Source organism: Labrus bergylta, chromosome 22 (genome assembly GCF_963930695.1).
Source record: "Labrus bergylta chromosome 22, fLabBer1.1, whole genome shotgun sequence".
Lineage (NCBI taxonomy): Eukaryota > Metazoa > Chordata > Actinopteri > Labriformes > Labridae > Labrus > Labrus bergylta.
In genome coordinates, this window is record NC_089216.1 from 14,590,859 (window position 1) to 14,617,008 (window position 26,150).

General features: G+C 41.7%; 4 protein-coding genes across 5 annotated transcripts; 2 read left to right on the plus strand and 2 right to left on the minus strand.

Moving 5' to 3' along the window:
- Positions 1-500: 500 nt before the first annotated feature.
- Positions 501-8,059, minus strand: mettl3 (methyltransferase like 3). The gene is made up of 11 exons (XM_020649249.3): positions 7,835-8,059; positions 5,685-5,875; positions 5,132-5,605; positions 4,335-4,510; positions 3,602-3,815; positions 2,098-2,285; positions 1,509-1,547; positions 1,286-1,394; positions 1,019-1,084; positions 818-930; positions 501-736 (listed from the first exon to the last, which is right to left on the minus strand). The coding sequence occupies exons 1-11, from the start codon at positions 7,929-7,931 to the stop codon at positions 622-624; spliced, it is 1,782 nt and encodes a 593-aa protein (XP_020504905.2). The 5' UTR covers positions 7,932-8,059; the 3' UTR covers positions 501-621.
- Positions 8,060-8,297: 238 nt separating this feature from the next.
- On the plus strand, positions 8,298-13,323 carry ttc5 (tetratricopeptide repeat domain 5). Its single transcript, XM_020649286.3, has 9 exons — positions 8,298-8,565; positions 9,756-9,888; positions 9,976-10,187; positions 10,370-10,520; positions 11,278-11,369; positions 11,463-11,666; positions 12,365-12,579; positions 12,677-12,821; positions 12,905-13,323. The coding sequence occupies exons 1-9, from the start codon at positions 8,524-8,526 to the stop codon at positions 13,022-13,024; spliced, it is 1,314 nt and encodes a 437-aa protein (XP_020504942.2). The 5' UTR covers positions 8,298-8,523; the 3' UTR covers positions 13,025-13,323.
- Positions 13,324-14,191: 868 nt separating this feature from the next.
- Positions 14,192-17,402, minus strand: LOC109995521 (E3 ubiquitin-protein ligase CCNB1IP1). 2 transcript variants are annotated; one of them, XM_020649262.3, is made up of 5 exons: positions 17,351-17,402; positions 16,238-16,542; positions 15,984-16,130; positions 15,392-15,560; positions 14,192-14,567 (listed from the first exon to the last, which is right to left on the minus strand). In XM_020649262.3, the coding sequence occupies exons 2-5, from the start codon at positions 16,532-16,534 to the stop codon at positions 14,428-14,430; spliced, it is 753 nt and encodes a 250-aa protein (XP_020504918.1). In that variant the 5' UTR covers positions 16,535-16,542; positions 17,351-17,402; the 3' UTR covers positions 14,192-14,427. The 2 variants fall into 2 exon arrangements, with proteins under 2 accessions (XP_020504918.1, XP_029136136.1); XM_029280303.2 differs by having other exon boundaries at positions 15,957-16,130.
- Positions 17,403-18,575: 1,173 nt separating this feature from the next.
- si:ch211-212k18.5 (sal-like protein 2) lies at positions 18,576-25,997 on the plus strand. Its single transcript, XM_020649259.3, has 3 exons — positions 18,576-19,185; positions 20,878-24,209; positions 24,335-25,997. Exons 1-3 carry the CDS (start codon positions 19,110-19,112, stop codon positions 24,563-24,565), a joined length of 3,639 nt encoding a protein of 1,212 aa, XP_020504915.1. The 5' UTR covers positions 18,576-19,109; the 3' UTR covers positions 24,566-25,997.
- Positions 25,998-26,150: the final 153 nt, after the last annotated feature.

The following is a 26,150-nucleotide window of genomic DNA, read 5'->3' on the forward strand; positions in this document are numbered from 1 at the left end:
CATTATAAACACTTTAGCCCCGTTTCGACCGGAGGAACTATCCCCCTGGAACTATGGTCTTTTTGAAGAACTACTGCGTTTTGACCAAATCTACCCGGGTAAATGTCTAGTTCCAGTTAAATAATCTACTCTAATAAAAGACCCTGCTAGGGGTTTTGTACTTTCTGACGGTCTAGGGACTTTTGGGGCAGGGTCTGCGGGGCTGAACATCTGATTGGTCAGGCTCTCGTAGTGTAGATAACGTCTGATTGGCCAGGCAATAGTAGCGTTAGCGCCATGTTTAAAGATTTCAGCTGCAAGCCCGTTGTCTAAATGTTTTCATCGCGCTGTGAATCGATGGAATCCAAAAAGAAGATATATGACTGCTGGACTGACGACGTGGTGCTGGCCTTGTGGACCATGTAAGGACGCAGAGGACGACATTCAGCGTATGTGTCAGAGTTTCATCTTGCTTTTTTTGAAGTGGTCCACCTTGTTCATCTTTTAACTAAGACACAGACTGTTGTTTATCTTGTAAATGAGATTTATTTAAGAAAATTTAGTTCACCTGGTATAAAAAAAAAAGAAGAAAAAACAGTCCATGGACAAACGTCTCCAAACCTGTGACCACTGATAAAGTCATCACTGCATGTTTTTGGGTTTGGAGATGACGCCGTCTGGATACTGCTCCTTAAACCGAGCCACGACGTCGGGATCCAGGAGATGGATGCCATCGAGCTGGTTTCCAAGCGTGACCCTGACAAGAGGAAAGGGAAAAATCAGTCCATGTAAAGTTAGCACAGCAGTTATATTCAATTAAAGAATGATAATATGTTACCAGTTCGGCTGGACGTTGTGGGGTCGACCAAAAAGCTCAATCTTCCTGGTGCCGGGGGAGAGTCTCTCTATCATGCCGTAGATCTCGTCTGGTTTGTGACTGGTGGAGCGGACCTGAAACAGAGTGTTGTGAGTTGATTAACCTCTTGGGCTGCAAATCATTTTAGGATTCATAAAAATAACAGAAGATAGAATTATTGACCTCTGCTACGATGACATCGCAGTCCAACCCTCTGTTGAAGCCTTGAGGATTTCCCTTCACACCCACCTGAAAACAAACAGATCATATAAGTTTTCTAAGTTGTTTTACTTCACACTTTTTCTGGCAGGTGTACGAACAACACATCCGTACAAGCTCCCTCCAAAACACGTCCATGTTGTGGACTGTGCCTCTTCAAGCCTGAGCATGCAAAAAGCTCTGTTTACGACAGACGGTTAAAAATATATGAGAGGATACACTTGAACGCACCAGGCAGTGCTCCTTCCCGTGGTTCAGCCAATGTCCCGTCCTTCCTGTGCGGATGATTCTCTGGAGCTGGTTTGTTTTCACCCAAATAATTTCATCAACGCGTTCATAGCTGAGGGAAGGAGAATACATGTTTCAAATAGGCAGCAAATGCATAAACAATTTAATCTGATGGTGTCCGTATTGATTCACAGATGTTATTTGATGTAAAGAAAGAGATACCCACCCCCAAAGACTGAGACACTCTCTGCCCAGCTCCATAGCCCTGCGGGAAGAGAAGTCAAGCAGATAAGAGTTTTGAGCAGACACCCATCCAAATATTTGACAGTGCAGGCTCAAGTTGTGTAAATTGTGGACTAAGTAATGTTACATAAGATAATGGACATGACTACGACTACTTTATTTAACTAGGTCAGCGCTTACTTTTATTTGTGGGAGCAGCTTAAACTTTAAAACAAAAAGAAATGGGTACAATACATAAAGTTTTATGGAAATGTAGATGTTTGGATGCTTGGACAGTTAGTTTAAAGGGGACATAATATGAAAAATCCACTTCTACAGTGTTTTTTAACATATTTGGGAAACCTGAGTGTCTGCTGACCCACATAATGTGAAATAAATCCGTCCAGTCCTTTCTTTGTGGTCTGATTAAGTCTTACAACACAGAGAAAAATGCTCTGTTTCAAATTTGCTCTCCTTGTGATGTCACAGTGGGATTCTTCCCCTATTTTCCTCCATACATGTTCAGTACAGGCATACATAGTCTTCAATAGTGCATAGGAGCTCTGTGGGACAGTTTTTGCTGTCGTTGTTACCTGCCAGTGACCCAGAGGAAGAGGAAGCCGTCGTCTTGCAGGATTGGGATGTTGAGTTTTCTCATCTCATCGTCTGTCAGTGTACCGTAGGGGAGCTCCATGTGGATGTCCCATGGAGGGTCAGCCATCACCACGGCAAACTTTCCCAGGATGGACACATCCAGGTAGCGGATATCGCAGCATATCCACTGTATCAAAAAAAAAAAAAACATCTGTCAATTGAATTAACCAAGGCAAGTTTATTTCTATAGCACATTTCTGCAACAAGGCGATTCTAAGTATTTCACCCCAACACATCAAATGAAACATTCAAAGAAGACGTTTAAAAATGTCTAAAACATCCATTAACAATAACAGAAAGGATCAATTCTGATTTATTTATTTTTTAAAACAAGATCTAAAAGAAACAGAAACATGACATTAAAGGCAGGCTTGGTCATTTTCTCCAGATATACTTTTCAAGATTCTGGTTGAATTTCCTGACAGACATTAATAACTCATGTGCTCTGAAAAAGGAACGAAGAAAATCCGTCATCTGTAGCAGCTGTAAGCTTGTAAACACTTTGACCAATGTCTGCCAACGAGGTACCAATCTAATGAACCAATCACACGCCTCCCTTTCTCCCTGCTCGCTCTCTAGCCCATGCATGCACGAGCCCAACACTCAAAGCATGAGCTGAGGTCTGCTTCTGGACCAATAGCGCTTGTGCATGTAAGTGATGGGGGCGTGGCTTTTGAGGGAGCACAGAGGGGAGGGGGGTGGGTGCAGACGGAGCACTGAGGGAATGCTACCTTCAAAATCATGCTAGTTTTCAAAAAATTACCAACCCTTCCTTTAAGCGAAAATAAGACATATAAAATACACAATACTGTATATAAATGACCTCAAATGTGTAATGTAGGGATGTTATCTGCTCTGAAGACCCTGACAAAAGAGTCTTAATCTACCGACAGACAGATTTTGTGCTATACTTACTCTCTGATGTACGTCGCTTTGGACAAAAGCGTCTGCTAAAAAGGAATTGTAGATCCACCTAGATGCCTTATGGGAATGGGTTCTGTTTAACAATCCACCCTTGAACGTCTTCTCAAGTATTAAGGCTCACAGTCTCTTCCATCTGTGTCGAGCACAGCCCAGGGATGCCATGGAAAGCTCACACAGGGTTGCTGTGGTAACACTGTAACAAGTTGAAACTACAGCAATTGGGTCTGTCGATAATAGTGAAAGATTACTTTAAGTAATCAGCTCTGCGCGCTCACAAGAACCAGGTGCTGCTAACCGATCACAGTCACAGTCTGGTCTGGCTCAATGGAAATGAATTCTGTTTAACAATCCCCTCTAGAACGTCTTCCCGAGGCTCACAGCTTTTTATGGAGTCACAGCTCACTGGCTTGCTGAGACTTCCAGATGCACACAGCCCAACTCACATCAATTGCAAATTAAAAATGCCTAGAAAAGAAAATAGGAATATAAATACAAATATTTTTGTCTTTTCTTCTTCACCTGCGAGGGGAACAGTTTCCCCACATTGCTGTCTGTGTCTCCGGCACACAGGGCGAGCTCGGTGGCTCCGGCCTGGGGCCCCAGCAGACTCCCCTCGGCATCTGGAGGGCTGTCGATCTCATAGTGGACGTATTTACAGGTGTCCATGTGGAAACAGGTGTTAAGGAAGGAGCAGTCGCCGAGGCTCTCGTCCGTGTGCTTGTTGATGATTCGACTGAAAGGAAAAACAACGAGCAGCATCAAAACATGTTGTTGTACTGTCTTTTTATTGAAATAGCTTCAGGTTTAAAAAAAACAAAAACAAAAAAACAGAAAAAATCCCCCTTTCAACACTTAAGAAGTTAGAATACAAGAACAGAAATACCGGTATATATATATATATATATTTTTTATAAAAAGGTTTAATTTCTTGTCGACTGTATTTTCTTTGGAAAGTTATTTTTTGCAATAACAGTCCAAATGTTGTTCTTCAGGTTGTAATATTTTTAACCTTGTTAACAGTGACCTCTTCAGGACAATGAATTTGTTTCATTTTACTTGATTTATTTCGGCTCATTTGGAGAAACACTGGACCTAAACGCATCATTAAAGGAGACATGTGGTAGACAAACTGCGCTCTAAGGAGTCTGATGAAAAAAAAAAAAAAAAACATTTGATCTTGTTAAATAAATTTTTAAAAAAGACCAACAGTCAATAAAAACTTTTACAGTACAGTATGCTGAGAGACACTAACCGGAAGTGCAGCTTAGTGCATGGCTGAGGTGTGTCCCCAGAGCGCACACACTCCTCTTTGGTCCCATGGTCGCAGAACTCCTGGACCTGAGCCCGACCACGTGATCGGAACTTCTCTACGATGGACTGCTCCTTGGCTGTGCTGGCATTGAGCAGCTCCAGAATCTCTCTGCTCACCTGGAGCACAAGCAGCAAATATTGAAATCGTACAAACAGACTAACATGCTTTCACTTTCTGGTTATTATGAAGTCGTCATCGCACAATAAAGATGGCTGCCCTGAAGCCTAAATTATTGATACACCCTATTGGCCAAGGTTTTGATGCCTTCATACATTTTGTTGTGAAACATCAGATTTCCAGAGAGTCAAATAAAAAAATGTAAAATGTGATTCCTGCTCATATTCATTGATAAATCTGGGTGCGTCACAAATCTTTCCCCTGCAGAGCTGCTGACGGCTTTACCGGACGTAACATCGAACAGCTGACGGCGGCAGAGCAGGATGTGATGTCATGTTAACAATTTAAGATACACTCTGGACGTCCTTATTTCAGAAAGTGGTCCTTCTGTCACCAGAGCAGGCAGAAGGATGAAGAGACATTATTTGTTTTCGAGGCGTTCAAAACCAGCTGTACATTTAATAAACATCAACAGATGTTTGTGTGTGGTGTCAGGGCGAGTTCTGTGACCTAATGAATCGTTACACGTTCATCATCATCATCATCATCCAGTTTTCCATCCAGACACATTAATAGGACAATTTCACCCCCCCCCCCCTCCCCCACACCTATCTTCCTACCTTCTTGCTCTGCTGCTCTTTAGTGGACTGTTGGTTCAGCAGGCTCTCGATCTCCATGTCCATATGTGACGACTGGCTCTTACTGCTCCTACCCTTCTTCTCAGCCCCGCTCCCTGACGCTGAAGTCCCCGCCAGCTGTGAGGAGGAGGAGGCGGCGGGCGTCAGAGAGGAGAAGGAGGCGTGCGGAGGAGAAGAAGCAGAGCTCTTGAGCGAAGGCGAGAAGCCCGGAGATCTTTTGTGTTGGGTTTGATCTTCTGCTTTTCTCTTGACGCCGGCTCGTTGGGCTCCGGCTCCGGACCCGATCATGGCCCATAGCTTTGTGTGGTCCACTGAGACAACCACTGAGGAGGAGGAGGAGGAGGAGGAGGAAGTAGATGAAGAGGAAGAGCTGGACTGTCGGACCTCGATGAGCTCCTGAGCAGAAAACTTGAGCAGCAGACTCTGGATGCATCCGTGACTAACAGGCGCTTCAGTCTGTAAGGAGAGAAAGACGCCTTTATGATACAACCAAAACACCTGCGAGCATCATGTCTGTGATTAAACAAACACTTACACTGAGATCATTTGTTATAGCAAGGGAGTCTGTTGGCATAGGGAGACTCAGATCAGACAGGTAACCCAGCAGCCTCTTCTCTAGCTCGGGGTCTGGTGGTTTTTCCGTCTCTTCTTGAGGGAGTAAAGGTGCAGACGGAGCCGGGCTGTCACTCCGGGCTGCCGAGCTTTCCGTGCTGCTGCCTCCAACGTCTTAGCGAGAAGACACAACAGACATCGACACTTTTTTTTATTTCCAAACATGTTTTCTAATCACGCATGCCAAAGTGGAAACCCTTTACCATAAGAAATGTTTCACAATATTCAAGGGCCCATTAGGCATTTGACACAGCGTGCCAGTTCTAATGTTAATCCCTCTATAAGAGCAATAGTTTGATGCATGCTTTAAAAGTCTATTAACTATTAACGATGTCCACAGTTGAAAACCATGCTGACAAATTGTGTTGCTCCATTATAACAAGAATAATGGACATGTATTCATTTATTCATTCATTCATAAGAAGTTTGAGAAGATTTCCATCTATTATCTGGATTTTTCAAGGCCCTATGGAGCATGGCTAAACTTCTTTTTATCTGTATAATTAATAATACAAAATGGTAAATGAACTTGAGCTTGTATCGTGTTTTCCTAGTCTTCATGTGGCTGCTGTAAACTATACAACAATATTAATAATAATAATAATAACTTTATTTATATAGCACCTTTTAAAATCACAGGTTTACAAAGTGCTTTGACAAAGAAGAACAAAGCAAACTAAACCAAACACAGAAGAACATTAACAACAGTAAGAATATAACAGACGCAAAATACAATTCAACAGAAAAGAACCCAAAGTGCACGATACACAACCAGACGTATAGAACCCGACCATCACAAGAACCATCATAAGAACCCAGGGAACACAAGAACCCAACAACAAGAGCTGAGACCAAGAGGACCAGAGATTTAAAAAGATGTAAGAAACTAAAAGAGCTGAAAAAAATAAATAAAAAGAGAACAGCAATAAGAAGGTAAGAGCAGTAAAAGAAATAGAAACAAGTGGTTAAAGGATCAAAAAACCCAAAACTATAATATTAATAAAAAGAAAAAGTAAATATAAATAATAATGAAAAGAATGATCATGTTTTAGATTGTGTTTTTACTGTTTATGTAAAACCATTTTCTAATATTTGGAGCTGAAATTATAAGTTTATCAACAGAAAATGGACTTATATTGCAACAATCGGTCGTAAGGTCACTTATAAAGAAAACAACACATCATAGTTTGGTTCAATTTCCCTCAAATGTCTGGAATTTCTGATTTTATCTAAGTAATGCTGAAGATAAGTCCAGTCCAGGCATACATTGATTATATCACAGGGTTAAATCAAACATTTAGGATAAGGAAGCGTCACATCAGCATCATAATGTCAATGTAGGGCTGGACACGATATGGACCAAAACTCATATCTTGATATTGTTTAGCAGAATGGTGATACTCGATATATATCCATATGTATTTTATTAACAGTGAAAACACGTCGAAAAAATATATAATAATTATAAAATAAAAATGTTCCTTAAATACAATAAAAGAGAGAGAGAGAGAGAGAGAGAGAGAGAGAGAGAGAGAGAGAGAGAGAGACCTGGCACCTCTATAACGTTATTTTAATGCAACATAAACTATATCCATATTAACGATATTGTCTTACCCTATATCTTGTTTGAAAATATATCGATATATCTTAAAAACTCGATGTATTTCCCAGCCCTATGTCAATGTGCTGCAAATAAATCGAGCTATAAAATCCTCTAATGTGCGCTTTTCAGTTTCCGGATTGTGTAAACATCTGTTAATGAAACAAAAATGTTTTGAAGATATTCTCTTTTTTTTTTTTCTCTCTTCAAGTATCATTATTATTTAAATCAAGAATAAAAACCTAAATTAAATCCAGAATCCATAATAAGCCAAAAAACAATGAATGTACCTGTTGAGACCTTCTTAGGAAGCCAAACTACTAAATCTATTTGTTTTTTTTACAGGATTCACTTTGTGATCGGAGTCTGTCCGGTTTTAATTTGACCATTTGCTGTCTTTGTTTTTGTTCTCGGTCCATTAAACAAACAGTGAACAGGTAGATGTGATGAGTAGGATGATCTGTGTGTCGTACCTGAGGTGAGCTGGTCTTTCCTCCGCCGCTGCAGCCTCTCCCGCAGAGAGTCCAGCTGCTTCTTGTGCGCCTGAATGTTGCTCCATGTGTCAGACATACCGACCCTGAATTCATCCACAATTAAAAACACTATTCCTGCTCTCAAAGAACAGTAAAGTTTAAAAACAAAGGTGAACACTGCCCGCCTTGTTTGGAGCGGAGAATGTATGGTACACGGTCAGAAAGTCTCGGGCCAGCATCCTGGTGGAAAGATTTTAAGGTTCCGCCCCCTGTGGTTCCGCCTCGCTCTCTGGATTTAAACGGAAATGCTTTTATTCTCTTACCATCTAAATTTACAGGGTTTTATTTTCTACCCGATTTTGTTATACGCCACATTTCTTAACAAAAAGAAACAGCGAATGATAATCTCAATCTTGTTTGTTAAAATTGTTCTTGGTCGGACTCATTTAGGAAACGGTTTACACTCAACTTCCGATGTAACTGGAATTAAAAGGCCTGTGTTGTGTGTCTTAAATGTCGTGAACTGGTTCTATTTCTGGAGAAAATGTCTGTTTTCTATCATTTCATCATATCATTTGAATTGTAAGGTTATATTTAACACATTTCTTTCCCCACATCAGTCCTCCTCCTCCTCCTTCTTCTTCGCTGTTTTTTTTTTTTTTTTTTTTTTTTATCTCGCTAACGCAAAGATGGCGGAGGACGAGAAGAGTGGAGAGTTACAAGCTCTGAAGGTACCGATCCCTTTTTATATCACACTCCGCTGCCTCTACGTTTTGTTGACTTCCCCTTCAAATAAGAATTGTATTTCTGTCACGCTTTGCTGGTTTTACATGTCCTTAGATACTCGTTACTATAACAACAGGCTCAAAGTAGCAGACCTGTACAGGTGCCCTTCCTTTAGTTTTGATAGTGTGCAGTTTTTTGTTTTTTTTGTGTCTATTTTGCGACATTTAACTGCACCGAGCATCCACTGCATCTCCTGCTCTAACTGAGTCAGCAGATTGTCTATTGCATCAAACATAATTGGTATGGATGCAGGTATGCTCTCTGAAGTCATAATCCTTAATCAATAACATACACAATATTATTTTAACATTTGACAAATGAAGGTTTGCATGAGCAGGATACATACTACTTTTATTATTTACACTACTATAGTTATTATATTCTGTTAGAAGTTAATATCTATTATGTATAGCACTTGCAAAAAGTACAGTACACATCTTATAGTCTAGTTCAGGGGGTGGGCCACATGCGGCCCCCATCAACCCTCAACGTGGCCCTCAGGTTCATTTTTTACACATCAATTAACATGAAGAAAACATGATGAAATCTGCCATGAAATCATGAAAACCAGAAATATGTCCATAATAATATTTGATCACTGGTGTATGTTGAGTTAAATTTGAGACATAATTGACTGTGATCGTTTAATTTGGCCCTCTGGCAAGTGAGGATTAAATGAATGTGGCCCTTGCTGTCACCCATCCCTGGTCTAGTTTTTATACCAAGTCCAGACTACTACAATCCTCAGAACGCAAGTCAATGCGTCTTATGTTTCTTTGTCTTCTTTCAAACCCAATACTCTTTAATGTTCTGTTAAAACATTACATCTGAAGCCCAGGTGTCATCTCAATGATGCTACATGAAATGTATGTATAATTGTATTGTACTGCTGTTAAAATAACAGGCTTAATCATTCAAATCGTGTCCTGATCTTCATGTGTGAAATTGGTTAAAAATGTAAATGTTGTACATTTTGATATGATTACAATGTTGATTTGGAATTTTGGTGTCCCAGTTTAAAACCAACTCAGTCTTTTACTAAAGGTAGACGTAGCTGTGAGACCTTTGATCTATTTTTAAATACTTTAGGATTCAACCACTTGTACTTACCGTCAACCCTCCCTCCCCATCACAGGAGCTCGTGGATGACCTGTATAATTTCAGAGATTGCTATTTTGAGTCGCACAGTGAGGAGGAGGCTGGGAGAAAACAAAGCGATGTCGCACAGGAGACAGAAAAGACACTGAAGAAGCTGGAGGAGAAAGAAGGTGAGCGCTGCACTTACACAATTACAGTCCAGACTTCAATTTGAGATTGGATATCAATTAAGCCAACTGTCCCTCTTGTGTTTCTAGATGATTTAAAACACAAAGCAGAGTTTCTGCTGCTAAAGGGCAGGTGTCTGAATGTAGCTCCTGACTTCAGTGCTGTAGCAGAAGAGTGCCTTTCCCGCGCTGTGAAGCTGGAGCCGGGCCTGGTGGACGGCTGGAACACATTAGGGGAGCAGTACTGGAAAAAAGGAGATCTGATTGGTGCTAAGAACTGCTTCACTGGAGCCTTGCAACAGGTAAAGAGACAAGAAAGTGAGGGTGACATGTTTGGTTTTGAACACATCAAAGCTACATTTTCTTGTCAGGCGTGTGTCTTTGACGTTGAAAAGCACAAACAGTAAATTAACTGAAATCGTGACGCATGTTTTTTTTTTTAACAATTCACTTATGCGACTTTGCTTATCTTCCACCTTGGCAGAGTAAGAACAAAGTGTCTCTTCGTAACCTGTCCATGGTGCTGAGACAGCTGCCAGCAGTGGACAGGGATGCGCATGGAAAGCAGGTTATGGAGAGTGTTGACATGGCCAGACAGGCGGTGCAGCTGGATGTTACAGACGGGATGTCCTGGTGTGAGTAGAAGAGCGCCTGGGTTCTTCTTAGTAAACAGATAATATGACTGCAATGAGCTTGTTGAAAGTATTACTGTTTTCTGTCTGCAATGAGGGAGCTGTTTGTTTCACATCGTTAGAATAAAGTTCAACTTAATTATCCAATCTAGTATGTCAACGACAAAATATTAGACTTTTTAGAGCGTGCATAGGCTTATATCTGTGCAAGCAATTAGACATATTGCTCCACAGATTTCAAAATAAAAGCTTAGACTGTGGCACTTCATTGGCAGCATTTAATATCTGTATCATCCAAAAATGTCATTCTAAACTAAAAATAATCAAGTTTGTAAAACACGAGGGTAAAGAGTTTTCAAAGTCAGAATAATTTATATAAAATTACACACTATATATATATTGCAGGTCTATTATTTTTCTCTTTTTGATGTTTAATTTCTAATACAATCTTCTTCTTTTGTCTTATTATTATAAATGTTAAAGAAAAAATTGTAAGAACCTTTTTTATGAAATATTAATAGAGAGTATGCTCACTACTGAGTTGATTTCTGCCTTCAGAAATCCAACACTCAACATGTAGAGTGGTTTGGTTTACTGTGGTCTGATCCATTATGTTTGTGGCATTTAAAAGGTTAATCGTCAAACAAATATGAGTAAAGGTTAACTGCAATAGGAGCAGCGATTTAAGTATTTATATGAATCCTCATTCTCTCTCAAATATATTGTCATCAATGTATAAATATTTTTGTATTTGTTCCAGATATCCTGGGAAATGCTTATGTGTCCCTGTTCTTCTCATGTGGTCAGAATCCACAGTTGTCTCAACAAGCTTTAAGTGCCTACGCACAATCTGTGAGTATTCAGCATTAAAAATGTTTGATGAAGTCCACCAGCACTAATCCCACCGATTGGACTAGTGTTTACTTGCCTCTTTCCTGTCTGCAGGAGAAAGTGGACAGAGCTGCCTCCTGCTACCCAGAGTTGCATTTCAACAGGTCCACTCTGTTCCAGTACGAGGAGATCTTCGGCTCGGCGCTGGAGGGCTACAGCCGAGCAGCGGCACTCGACCCTAGCTGGGAGGAGCCTCCGGAGAGAGAGAAGCAGCTGCTTGAGTATCTAAGGAAAGTCACAGAGCTCATACAGAACAAGGTAGGATCACATTCACGGCATACTGTGTTGTTTTTAAAACTTGTGTAATGATTATATAACAGACAATACTTACAATTATACTGACTTAGAAACAATTGAATAAGGTTCTAAAGGCAAAAGTACAAAATGTAACATTTTTGTGTCACCTCCACATACTTCTAGTGTTTCCACATTGATTGTGAGTCAGTTGAGTCGTAGGATCGGCTCTGATTTTACGTCACTAAATAACTGACACAATTTTGGAAAACATTGAAGTTCAGCTTTGAAGAAAGAAACTCAACGTGGATTTTAGAAAACCAAAACCAGTCATGGATTCAACATTACAAAAAGATAGAAAGTAATGATATTGTAGCAAATTGCAACAAGGTCATGAAGAGGTAATGTAAAAATGTAAGACAAAAACTGGAATTAACAAAATATACTTTTTTTTACACTTTTTTAAAAATAAGAAATTTATTTAAGTATAAATATGAGTATTTTTCTACTTTTGTAATCAACTTGCCAAATTTAGATTTAATATAATATAATATAATATAATATAATATATATATATATATATATATATATATAATTGTTTTAGTTGAAGTATACAATTTTATGGTATACCTTTTTTTACAAAAAAAGATCTACTACTCCACCACTAGATGGCAGCACTATCTTTTGATCATCCCTAACCATCAGTGTGTCCATCTTTTCAGGGGAAGGTGAAGGCTCGTCGGTTACGGACGATGCTCTCCACCCTCAACACCTCAGCGTTGGGCCCCTGCTCCTCCCCTCAGTTCCGCTCCCCAACAGGCCGTGTTGGCAGCCTGGAGCCCAGAATGCTTTCCTCCCTCACGCACGGTCTTCACCCTGGGGAGGCCGCTCTGGGCAAGGTGGTGTTCAGCTTGGCCACTGAGGGTCGCATGGCCTTGTGAGTGCAACTTTATCTACTGAACTTGCTGGTTTGAGGTGGAGAAACGCCTCTGGACTTTTTGAGTGGTGTTGTAAAAAAAACTTTGTTTCTGCAGCACGTTCGGTATGGTGGACAGCGAGGAGACGTGTATAGTGGTGATGGTGTACAACACTGCGGACAGCTGGGGCGTCCTGATAGGAGATACTGTAGTCATTCCTGAACCTCAGGTCAAACGGAACAGCATAACCCATAAAGATGAGGTCAGTGTGTCTCTTTGCTGTTCAAATGTGCAAAGAAATGTCTTTCTAAATGCTATAACTTTTATATTTCCTCTGTCTGGCAGTCGTTCGACTTCCGAAGTATAAGAGTGGACTCTCCTCTGCTCCTCATTGTCAACGGGAAGAAGCAAAACATCCACAGTCAGATTGCTGCCTCCGTCAGCTACAAACCACAGAGCGAATGAGCCCGACAACAAGCAAGAGGACCAAATTTTGAATTTGAACACAAGTTTGGACACTAATGGAGGTGTTAAGTTTCTAAAGTTTGTGCCGGTTTTATGTGATGTCCTGTAAATAGATTTCACCCCGTGTCTTTGTATGTAGGGAGACACTTTGTTTATATTTATAAATATTTCTTTTTGTATTATTTTAAGGAGACAACAACGAGTTCATGGAGAAATAAAGAAACCTGGGAGGATGAGAGTATTCTGTCACAATGATTACTTCTGTTTACACTGATAAAAACCCTTCTGTCTCAACCAGATTTCTTTTGTGTGGTGTTTTAAAAACACAGACAGCTGACATGTTTACCTGTCTTAAGTAGGAAAGCACAGGTGTTATTAATATTATAATCCTAATATTCATTTATCTATGTAAGCTGTAACAAAAAGGTTGCATGTATAAACCCAGACCCTGAAACTGAAACTTCATTTGTTAGATTAGATTGACTGTAATTTTCATAATTGCTTTTCCAAATGTGATGACATATAACAATGTCATATGTCTTTATGAAAGTGTTTATTTAGAACTACACTAACTACACAGGGGATTTTGGCACATTTTTTTTAGGGCGCTACCCACACGTTTAGCTGTGTTGCTCAATTCACGAATGCACGATCCTTACAAGTTATACCTCGTTGTAAAAGTGACTAATAAGGCTTTCCAACGATATAAAATACAACACCAATTAGTATTATTAAAGTGGTGAAATAATTGACCAAAATAATGTTTCCAAACTTTTTTTGAGGAGTTTATTTTAAAAGATAGGTTTCGTTATTTTACAACCCTGAAAATATAATTATTCATCATTTCATTCATATGTTAGCTGTGTCGGAAGCTATGGTCGGAAGTCAGAAGAAAGCATTTTCTGTGGTTTGATTGCCTGAAAATATGCATTTATTGTCTTTTAGGGTTAAGGTTGGGCTCATCACTTACCCAAACCCCTGAAACTAAGCATTTAAGATATAAACCAGACATGAGAATTACTGGAGAAACATGGCACTGATAGTGACTCAAAGTCCTTCAAAGTTGTTTTAATAAAAAACTAAAGCTAAATCCGACACAATCTCACAGGAGTTTGTGATAAATAGTTAGTGACTAACACAATATGTTCACTTCAGTGGATACCAAAATGAATGCTTACATTTTTTTATTTCAATCCTTTTTAGGTCAAATTTTGGTTACGCTGAAAAATTGCGACAAATGCCCCCCTCACCCAAATCAACACGAACAAGCCACCTAAATCTTTAAACCATAGAACACTGAAAAAAATGAATGTATGGATAAATAGTGAGAACAGAGAAGTGAATATGCCACATTCTGTATACAAGCCGCTGCTGTCTCAGTTCTTCTTTATGAGCGGTCGGCCTCAATCTTGGGCTGGGGAGCTGAACTGGAAGAAGGTTTTGGCTCCGTCAGCCTCCAGGCAGGAGAAGAATCTACTGTCCCCATCTAGACCCAACGAGAGGAACTGAGGGCTTCTCTGGGGAATGGCCTGCCGAGCCAACCCTTGGTGACACACAAGGGGTTGATGGATGTTTCTCATTGTTCAAACAGATCAAAATTCCTTGACATAGACAATCAGCTCATTACTCCTACTGTTCCTTCTGAGTGGCCCCTTCTTCTTTACAGACACCTACAGCTGTGTTTTTAACATCATTCTTGCTGTGCTTCCTTCCTGCTCTCATTAATAAGTGAGCACCACACTGCTGATTTAACAACACCCTTAAGTTCTCAGGAAAACCACTTAAATATCTGTCACATGTTCAATGAATTTAAGTGATACTGTCAGCAGATTATTGGTGTTTTAATTAGAAGCTTACTTCTGTTCTTGTCAAGTGTATTTAGTATTTAGTGTGTATAATTGGCTGCAACACATGATCATTTCTAGTATTGACTAAAAAATGGTCTAATTAATCAATTGAGTCCTGTTTTAGTCTGGAACATTCAGCAAAGATGCTGATTGTAGCTTTGCAGAGCGCAAAGTTACATTCTCATACTGCTGGATTTTTACTGAAAGGTATTGAGGTAACAAAAAGTTTGTCATAAACATCAACTTTGAACTTAAAAACAAAACTGTTTGCAAGCTTTTCATCGTACAAACACATTCCTCTACTTGAGCTGTTATCAGTTCTTGTTTTGTACAGCGCTTGTTTTAAACATTAAGAAAAAGTGAATTGAAGGAAAGAAATTAAGTGTATCATTCCCAACATCCACAAACAATCCACCTTCACCTATTTTAATGTAAAACATCAAATGTATATCTCCTGAACTAAAGGAGATCTGTACCTTTAAACCGGTAATGGAATTATTCTGATTTGAAATGGTCCTACCAGTGTTATAATCGTGATGTCCTGGCTGTGTCGGCCTTTCTCTTTCCCCCACCACCATGCTGCGCAGCCTCAGAGAGTCATACAGCCCCCGTAGTTTCTGGTACTGCCTATTCCTTTCCATCAGCCTTTCAGACACCTCACCGTACTGCCTTTTATACTCCTCCATCACCTGAGGGAAAACACGTTTTAGACAATCATGGTTTTTCCCTTTAACTTGAATCACCAAATGTACCTACAAGTTAAGATTGTCAGATATTAATGCCAGTTAAATCACTTTCATTGTCTACATAAAAAACTGTGTTGTCAAATAGAATACTGACCAAATTATTACTGGTATATTCATCATGCTAATAGATAAAAGATTTAACTACCATTGTACAACATTTACTGCAGCTTCTTGTATTCTTACATCGTTTAAGGTTCAGAAAGAGGAAGAGATAATGACCATAGATGTTCCACTCTTTCATCCACCCCTTAAGGCCCTTAGTAAAATCTTCTCAATGGTTTTACAAATACAGCAAAGATTTAAAAACTGTTTTTAAGGCCTTATTCAAATGTTAATCACCACTTCAGTTTGAGAATTGTGGTTTACTTTCTTCTGGGAGGCGATTTCCCCTCTCATGGCGGTGAGCTCCAGCTCTCTGCTCTGATTCTGCTGGCTCAACATCTTCTCCAACTGCTTCAGCCGGACCGCCGCTCTTGAGAAACTGTACTCTTGATACATACGCTCCTGATGGACCTGTTTTTAAAAGAATAAACTGATGTTGCATGTTGAAAGGGGGCACTTTTGCATTGAACAGGTGCAAAGCTACATGTTCATACACATATAAAAGTATAAAATATGACCTGATAGCTCCAGAAGGCCAAAGCTCTGGCACTAATGTCCAAGACTATGTCAGGTCGCAGACCTGCCAGCACCATGGCTTTGTACTCCTCAGAAGGTGACAGCTCTGTTCTCACTATGTCCAGCTTCCCTGACAGCGCAGAGGAGCAGGCTGGACAGATGGCGGGGGAGCGGCTGAACTCACCGGACCCGTGCTGATCGCAGAAAGCATGCGAGCACGCTGTGACCCAGGCGAAGCCACTCAGCTTGGTTCGGCACTTTGGGTAGTTACACAGCAGTGTAACATCACAGACAGACATGGTCGAGGCTGAAAAGAACAGTGCAGTTTCATTAAAAAGTGAGGCAAGTGTGTTGTTTTTAAAACAATCACATACGTTTTGAGTTTTTCAGAGACCTTAACAATGGAAATAAAAAACACTTTGTTTGGCCTTATCACATACCACACTTGACATGACAGTTTAAGAAGGGTTCAAGAATGTTAGGCCTTTTTTCAAGACATATTGAAGCTGTCAGGTTCAGTGTGTAGACATTTTAAAGAATCTAGTTTACTGACTGAATGGGGCTATCAATGATTTTATTTGGGTACAACATCATGATTTATTAAGAACAACCTCTTCATTTTGATTCATGATGAATAATAAACTGTATAAAAAGTACATTTTGGGCTAACATCGCCCTTCAGTCCTTAAGAAAACCGAAATTACAAGCAGAAGAAACATTTAAATAGCATATTGTACTAATAGTTACACTAAATGTTCTCCGCCAAAACAATCAAGGATTTGATTTATGTCTGTTTACAACAAAAATAGCAGATTAAATATGAATTCTGTATGGTTGCCAATTCTAAAACTAATAACAATGAAATAACTTAATAAATAAATAACCTCATTTAAGTGTTTATGAGATTATTTCTTAGTAAATAAGCCTTGTAAAGCTAGCTTAATGCTACATCAACTGCCGTGAATATGAGCAGTTGGCTCAACTTTCTCCAAAGTCAATTTCCTCATTGTGAAGGAACACCTTTTGTTTTTAAAACCATATATTAGCGAAACTTGCACGGATACCTTAACCGGTTATTTTTCGTGAATTCGTTTTTTTTTTTTTTTTAAACCTACCAGAAGGACTTCGGTGAGCAGCAGTTAGAGCTTTACACGCACCTTAATGACGTCACAGAATGGCAACGTAAAATTGCGTAAACATTTCGTCTTATATATAGATTTGTTTTAAAAAGAAATGTACCAACAACGTGTCTACAAATCTGCAATATCAGAAATCAGACATCTTGAAGCATATAAAAGGATATAGTTTATCTTTAAAGTGTCGCACTGCTAATTTACTTATCTTGTGAGTCTTCTAGTCATAAATATGACACTTTTCTACATTTAAATGTTCTATTTATTTGTTTAGATGAGGGCATACACTTTCTAAAGCAGCCCAGTTTAAAGAAAAACACGAGTTAGGCTATTTCCCCTCTGAAAATCAAAGTGGGTTACACCTTTTTTTTTCTTACGCAGCCTTTGAGTGGATACAGGCCTATAATGTGAGATACCTACTTAAATACCCCCCCCACACCACCTCCATCTTCCTCCTCCACCTTCCCCCCTTTTTCTCTCGCTCTCTTTTATCCGTTTCTCCACGTGGTACAGGAGTAAAGGCGGGGGGTGAAAGAGCGGCATTGTGCTTTGCAGCAGTGGATCCGGGGGTTCATAGTGAGAGAGGGGAGATGCTCACTCAACTGTGTCCAGCACGCCATTGTCAAAGATTCCCATCTATTCTCTGCCTTTTAAATAGAGCTCCAATGTAAGATGCTTTTTTTTTTGTGTGGGGCGAGTAAGAGGGGTGGGGGTATTATGCGCCTGGCGATAACACACGAAATACATGCATGCACATAGGAGGACTGTGTGGCCCCTCTTGCACACAGCCACTCACTGCAGTTTTGTTTATAATTGGCCCTATGCAAATCAAAGGCTGGCAAAATCGCCTGACAACTCACCCGTCATAATTATGTTGTATTATTTTACTTTTGCTGATTGACATCACCTGCCAGTCAAGCTTTTCGATTTTAATGTCATTATTATGCACTTTGCAAGGAATACAAAAAAAAAAAAAAGGTGCAGTTCACTTGGTGGTCTTTAAAAGAAATCGATAAGTCACCTCCTGTGAGACTTAGTTAAGACACGTTATTGCATAGTTTGATTAAATTCACTTCAAGTAATGATTTAGGCCTTTATGTTCCCAAAAGCAAATTGTCAGATCCATTCAAATGTGTTTTGGGGATCCAATGGCTTTGACACCTAATTGTCATGTTTTAATGAAAGTATAGGCTGTCTAGTTGCTGCGAGAATGTTTAAAGAAAAACTAAAGCTGGAGAGAAAGAGAGAAGCAGGGAGACTGTGTGTTACACGCCATTGAAATGCAAATATCATTGAAGAACAAGGAGTGGTTCTGTGTGTGTGTGTGTGTGTGTGTGTGTGTGTGTGTATGATGTGTGTGTGTGTGTGTGTGTTTGTATGAGTGTGTGTGTTCCCTGTATGTGCATACAGCGGGGCAGCAGTGGGAGAGGAGGGGCGCAAATTTGGACAAGTTTTTTTGGGGAGAAGAGACTTTAGAAAAGCCACACACGCGCTCTCTGTGGCTTCATATGACACGGTGCGACAGACCTGCGGATTTCCCAACACCTTTCTTTATTTTTGGAGTTTATTACATTCAAAAGTCATCATACAGGTAACTTTGAAATTTCCCGTCTAATCCAAGGGGTTGCTGAAGTTTCGAAGTTTGGATGGTTTCAGGAGCGCTTTCTCAGTGCGCAAAAACGTGCGTATGGTGCAATTCAACCGACTGATGCCCCCCACTCTGTCTGACTCGCCGTGAATCATGTCACGCCGGAAGCAGAAGCGACCCCAGCATCTCGTTAACGCGGATCCGGGGGGCCCAAGGTTGCTATCCAACGGTGAGTAAACATCTTTACGAATGTGCATGCCTTTTTATCTTTGGGAATTCTTCAGAGAGGGATCCTGCAACCAGATCGCGCCAATCTATGCATGGAGAATTCTCTTTAGGCCATAACATTTTCATACATATTCATAGAACTTTGGTTCGAATTTAGATTTGCATTCAGAGAATGGTTCCGTATCGCTGATTTCTACCTTTTTCACAAATGCATTTATGCATGGCCACATTCCTACAAAATGTACCTGATTTGATTGATCGGAATTAAAATGTTTGAGTTTGTCAAGTAAAGAACACCCCCCCCCCCCCCCTTTGTCATTCACTGTAATGGGCCCGACTAAATGGAGGCCTAAGGCAATTTGGTCGGGGCCAATAAACTTGTCCCTCTGAAGTGAATAGAGTAGGATTAACTAACATACATCAGTGGCCATTTTCATGAGCTGTTCGTCCTCCAGGAAACCAACAGGCTGCTCAGCGCTGACTGCTGGAGGTCTTTGATAAGTATAGAGCACTCTCTTATTTGTAAACAATAAGGTGCATGGGGGGTGGGGGGCTGTGTTTTTGGTGAAGATTAATCTTCCACCCTTCTATTCTCTTCCCCTTTTACCCTAAGTCCATGCCTTACTCTCCTATGCACCCCTCTTTCCCCTTTTTCACATTCTCAGTACTTCCCTCCCCCCTTTCTTTCTCCCTTGTTCTTGCCCCCCAACCCTATTGACTGTATACCCTACACACTTGGTCTCCTCAAACAGGGGGGGGGGGGATTGAGAATAAAAGTATTCAGAGGGCAAAGAGAGATTGCTCCTGCACTTGTTCTGAAATGCAAATATTCAAACCAGCGCACCAGTCTTTGTACAGGTACAAATGAAAGTTTACTTCAGGAGATAGTTTTTGGTTCCCGGCATGTGAAAGTTTGTTTAGAAGTCACAAAAAGGAATTTCACAGGTACAGTCTTTCATTCCATCACTATATCTCTCCAGGAGGGAATAGTAAGTCTGTTCATTGTTGTTACCCTCCCCCTTCTTTTTCTTTTTACTCATTCTCACTCTGTGCTCAAGATTCTGAAAGAATTTGACCCCTGGGCTGCAGAGGTCAGATTAGTTGACCAATCAGAGTGTCTGGACAGTGCCCAGAACCCTTAGCATGGCCTGACCCTTGACCTCCACTGTGACGTAAGGGGGGAAGGGTGAATAGGGAGATGAAAGACGTAACTGCAGTAAGGAGGGGGTGGGTTAAGAGGGGTTATGGGTTGTCTTGGTGATGCCCATTGTACTCTAAAATGTGTTGCCATAGCAGCAAGGTGGCCTGTAAGCTTTTTTGTGTGTGCAAGATGTTTGAGTAGTTTTGCTCCGTAGAGCACAGATTGAGACAAGACATGACAAAGACTCATAGACTGCAGAGTATCGTCCACTTGTTTGTCTTCTTCTTGTCCAAAGCCATTCAGGACCCTTTTTGGAATCACAGGATCATTTGGTTTGCATACCAATTTTGCAAAGAACCTTTGTAAACAATAACTGGAAGCAATGAAATAAACATAATCTAAATGAAGCTAAATGTTTTGAGTAATTTACACACCTGGATATTTTTTTTTTTACTGATATTGTAAATTTGAAATGTTATAATAATGTCCCTTTAAAGGAACAAATTGAAAAGTTTTAGTCTTAAATATTTTACTTTGCTTTGTCATCCTCAGAAGAACACCTGGGCATGAAGTCACCCTCCATGTCTCTTGGCTCAGAAGTGACCTCATCAGGATCTTCCTCCTCCTCCCCCACCTCTCTCCAAGATTGCCAGCCGCCTCTGGCCCCTCGCCCATCCCCTGGTGGGCTCCACGCGCCCTCCTTACCCAGCGAGAGCTCGCCTCCTCCCCACTGGCCCAGCCACATTGCCCCCTTCACCACCTCCCTCCCAAACACCCACTCCTCCCTCTCTCCAGACTTTCCTCACCCCTCGCTGTCATCACAGACTCACTCACCTCTTCCCATTGGTCAAACCTCAGGTTCCCACAACCTGGCCCACCAAGGAAACTCTCACTCCACCATGACCTCCCCGGCGATGGGCAGCTCAGCCACAACCACTACCTCCTCCTCTTCATCCTCCTCTTCCTCTCAGTGTGTGCCACCTCACCACGAAAGCTTGAGCCCAGGCCAGCAGCAGAACCTCGGCTCTCCCGGAGAACAGGGACAGATCCAGGTTCCGCCAACCTTGGCTGTACTGCTTGAGGAGCTGAGGGTTTTACAGCAAAGGCAAATCCACCAGATGCAGATAACAGAGGAAATATGTAGGCATGTTCTAAGGCTTGGAGGAGCTGTCTTTGGTCAAGTTAATAACACACAGTCAAGTAGTGCAGACACCAACCAGAGGTCTACAGGAGCTGCATCATCATCACCAACACACCCCTCCACTGCCACACCAATGACCACAGCATCATCGCTGTTGAGTGGCCTTCAAACTTCCCTCTACCACCACTCATCCGTTCCCAAATCAGGTGCTTCAAATGTCAATGGTAGCAGAGCTACATCCTCCTCTACCTCTTCCTCATCTCTTGCATCTTCTATCAGCTCCTCTGTTGCTTCCCTGCATCCTCTGTCCTTGTCACTGGGTTTGCCACCACGTTACCTCCATGAGAAATCATCCAACAACCCCTCATTTGGTCACAGCAATGGTATCAGTTTTCCAACTCCTCCCCTTCCAACCACCAGCCTTTCCCAGGATCTCCAGCCTAGCTCCTCCTTGGGCTCTGCCTCCTCCGCAGGACGCCCTCAACACATGTGCCGTTTTTGTGGGAAGGTGTTAAGCAGTGATTCATCACTTCAGATCCACCTGAGGTCACATACAGGTGAAAGGCCCTACCAGTGTCCAGTCTGCTTAAGCCGGTTTACAACCAGAGGGAACCTCAAAGCCCATTTTCTGCGTCACAGAGAGCAGAACCCTGAGCTGTCCCTGTCACTGCTACCCCCTGCACTGTCAGAGCAAACCCAGAGTGGCCCTTCTTCTGGTGCCATCCAGAGAAGGAGAAAACGACGGGCCGATGAAGATGAGTCATTTAATGGAGTGAAAGGCAGCATTCCTGGGGTGCCAGATAACATGGCTTTAGGGTTCCTGTCTGGTGCATCTACTCGGCCTTCAAATTCCTCCTTACCTCTGCCACCATCAGTGGACATGGCATTGCTGTCCACTGCCCATTCCTTGCTACAGCTGAACAGAGCCTCAGCTGCATCTACCACCAGCGCATCAAGCACTGCATTGCCTTCTTCGTCCTCATCTTCGTCCTCCATGGGGAACCATTTCAAAGGAGCAAAGCAGCAGCGATTTGATGAAAACACACCTCCTCACTCCACCCTCCATACAACTTCAGCATACTCTCAGCTGGCCCACCTACCCAAGATTCTCTTCCCTGGGGGTGCCTCTGCTCACCACCTTGCACTTCTCCGACCCCCAGGCCACCCATCCAACTCCCACCTCTCTTCTGCTCATCAGCTACCCTTTCCCTTTCCCCCCTTCCCGAAACCATCAACCTCCTCCCCTTCTTCATCCTCTCCCACCGCCTCTAGCCAAACTTCTGACACCTCCAAGTTGCAACGGCTGGTACAGAAACTTGAAAAGCAGCCACAGGGAGGGGCCTCTTCTTCTTCCTCCACCTCCTCAACAACCTCTGCTGAGACCAATGGGGACACCCATGGCTATGACCTGAGCACCACCTCCAGTGCCTATCGCAGGGAAATGTTGGCTGCTCTTGGCCTAAGCCCTAGTGCCAATGCTGTTGGACTATTCTCCAGCCAGGCAGTCTCAGGTTCTGGCACAACTACAGTCACCCCTTCTCTTCCTACGACCCAAGCTGCTAATCAATGTGGAGTGTGTCTGCGTGTCCTCAGCTGCCCAAGAGCTCTGCGATTGCATCAGGCCACACATCTGGGAGAGCGCCCGTTCCCTTGCAAGCTGTGTGGTCGGTCATTCTCCACAAAGGGCAGTCTTAGGGCCCACCTGGCCACTCACCGTGCAAGACCCGCTAACTCCCGTGCCTTGAACTCCTGCCCCTTGTGCCCCCGCAAGTTCACAAATGCCTTGGTTCTTCAGCATCATATCCGCTTACATCTAGGTGGACAATTACCTCCCGATGAAGACATGCCTCCTGAAGACGGCCCAGAAATGCATAATGCCATCCTCAGTGATGGCAAGAATGGCTCAGTCAGTACAACACCTCAACTCCTTCCTCTAGCCTTGACAACAAACTCCAGGTCCTCAATGGATACTTTCAACTCAGGGTCTACTTCTAAGCAATCCACAGCTGCTGATGCTACTTCTGTGAAGACGGAGGAATCAGAAGGCTCATCACCCAGTGTAAGCCCACCCCTGACCCGTAATCCCCCCTCAGCGGGAGCTGAGGACCCCCTGCATATGGGAGACAACACCCTAGCTAATGGTAGCCCCATGAATAGCTCCATGAGCTCTGAGGAGAAGAATCACCCTGACCTAGGCAGCACCAGCCCTTTCAAAGCACCCATAGTTAGTTCTCATTCATCAGTGAATGGAGATGCAGAGATGAATGACGCACCTCTTTCCTTATGTGTTTCTAAATCTGAAGTAGAAAATGATATCTTGCGCGGGGGGATAAATAACGATGAAGCTTGCTCAACAAACAAACCCACAACAAGTTCTGATTCTAACCCCAAACCCCTAGCTGAAAACTCCTTACCTGCAATTATCCCACCGACTAGCCCCGAAGCTTTCACTGAAGGAGAGAATACCTGTGGGAGTGAACCGCTGGAGGCACAAGAGGCAGATGCTACCCAAAACAAAGCCAAGATTGAGACCACTACGCAAAAAACGTCTTTTCCAGCTTTGGATCCAGAGCCAGAGAGGGACATTCAAAAAGAGGAGGGTGACAGTTTGCCAGAAAAGTCTTCAGAGGACCCAGAGCCCTCTGTCACAACAAAAGCACAAGACACTCATCTTCCTCGCCCTGACAAACCCTATAGTTGCTCGGAGTGTGGCAAGGCATATGCCAGCCGAAGTGGACTTAAGGTAAGAGTTATAGATACTGCTGATTTTGAAGTTGAAGTTGTAGGAAGATAGCTTTTTGCATCAAGAGATTTCTTTATTCTGTACTTCAGAGTAAATGACTAATGTGTTGTGTCTCCCATTAACAGGGCCATATGAAAACTCACCCTGGAGCATTGACCAATACCTCCTCCAAGCCTCAAACCAATGACAATGACATTGTAGAGGACCACAGTTCTCATCCAGCTAATAACAAAAAGGAACTGCAGGAAGAAGAACCGGGATCTGCTGAATCCCCAAAGAAAGATGACAGCACAGATCCTACCCCAGTCAGTGTTGTTTCTAGTATGGCAGACGAGCCCATGGACACTACAGTGTAGACGTCTTAGCATTTAAAGGGTCCTGACAAGGGAATGTATTTTTCTATTGAAGATTTGTTTAGAGTCAATAATTGTAATTCATGTTTACCTTTTGTAGTAGACAGATAGATCTTGTTTCTATTGTAGTAACTTTACGAGAGATATGTGAATGTAGTATTCTAGAGTTGTATTTTTGTATTTTAAAGACCACAGTGAGGCCTTAACTTACACACACGTCATAACATTGTCACAATGAGAATTGATTGTATACGCCTTTTTTCAGCACACACTATAAACAAGCTGAGTTGAATAAGAGGATGGTCCAGAGTTTTACATGTTGAACTTCATACCAAAACAGGCCAAATTGAATAATGGCCAAAATTTGTAAATACAAGCTTCAGTAAATTGTCTGCCTTTAATTGTTACTTTATTCTTTGATGTTTTTAGATACCTTGCTGCTGAAAGCATATTTCTGATGTATTGAGTTGCACTGTGAGTTGCACGGTGTCCTGTGCTACCAAAACATCAACTTATAGAAATACTTCAGCAATTGACAATATTCGCTCAGTGGCCATCTTACTCTGACATCAGCACAAGTACTGCTTTAATATTACACTGCTTTCATTCAGTTTCGTTGTAGCGACTGAACAGCAAAACAAAAATCTTGAGGGAAATTTGTGCTATTGCAAGCTTAAACAAGATATTTGACAAGCCATTTACAATGCCAGACAACTGCTTATATTAGACACCTAGCTAATATTACTGTTGACTCTTGAGCAGCTGAAGTCCCAGTAACCTAATGACAGCTAGGAGATCATTGAATGCTAACATTATCTTTTGTGTACAGTTGACCAACAGGTTATCAAATATTATATTTAACTTCTGAATATGACAATTTGTAAAACTGCAAAATGATGAACATTACAGATGGCAAACATATATACAACTGTACACTGCAGTTCAACATTTCTACAGCATTTTCACTTTGCGCCATGTGTGTGACATCAGAGGAAAATTGCCACTGAGAGAATATAGTGAATTAGCATAACCCTGATGATTTCAATGATGTTTATAATGGCGAGCATTGTGTAAGATGATCAGTTGTTTTGTAAACATTCCTGTACTGCTTGTTGTAAACAGCATTAAGTGGTGTTCCTCGATGTTGAATATTCAAATCTACAGCAAGGATAAATCCTATCAATTATAACGCCCCCCCCCCTTTTCTGTTCCCTTTTCTCCTCCTCCCCCAGCTCTCCTCTCTCAAAGCACTTGAGAGTTTTTCTGCTCCTGCAGAGATTGTCTATGCTCACCACATTCCTGCTCTACCCAGTGAAGTATTTTTATGCTTTACTTTACCTTTTGTAAAAACCCTTTTTGTAACGATGTTCCCATGCTGCCCATGTGATGTATAAACAATTAATAAAACAAAGGCGATTTGAATTGAAGACCTGTGTTTGTTCATGGCTGATGGCTGATTCAGACTGGCTTCAGTTTAGAGTTTGTCTCAGTGAATTAGCTTATCTGTTTATGTATTCTGTGTGCATGATTCGTCTTCTGTGTGAACATTGTTAGTCAGTTTTCGCTCGTTTGTTCCAAGTCTCTGCGT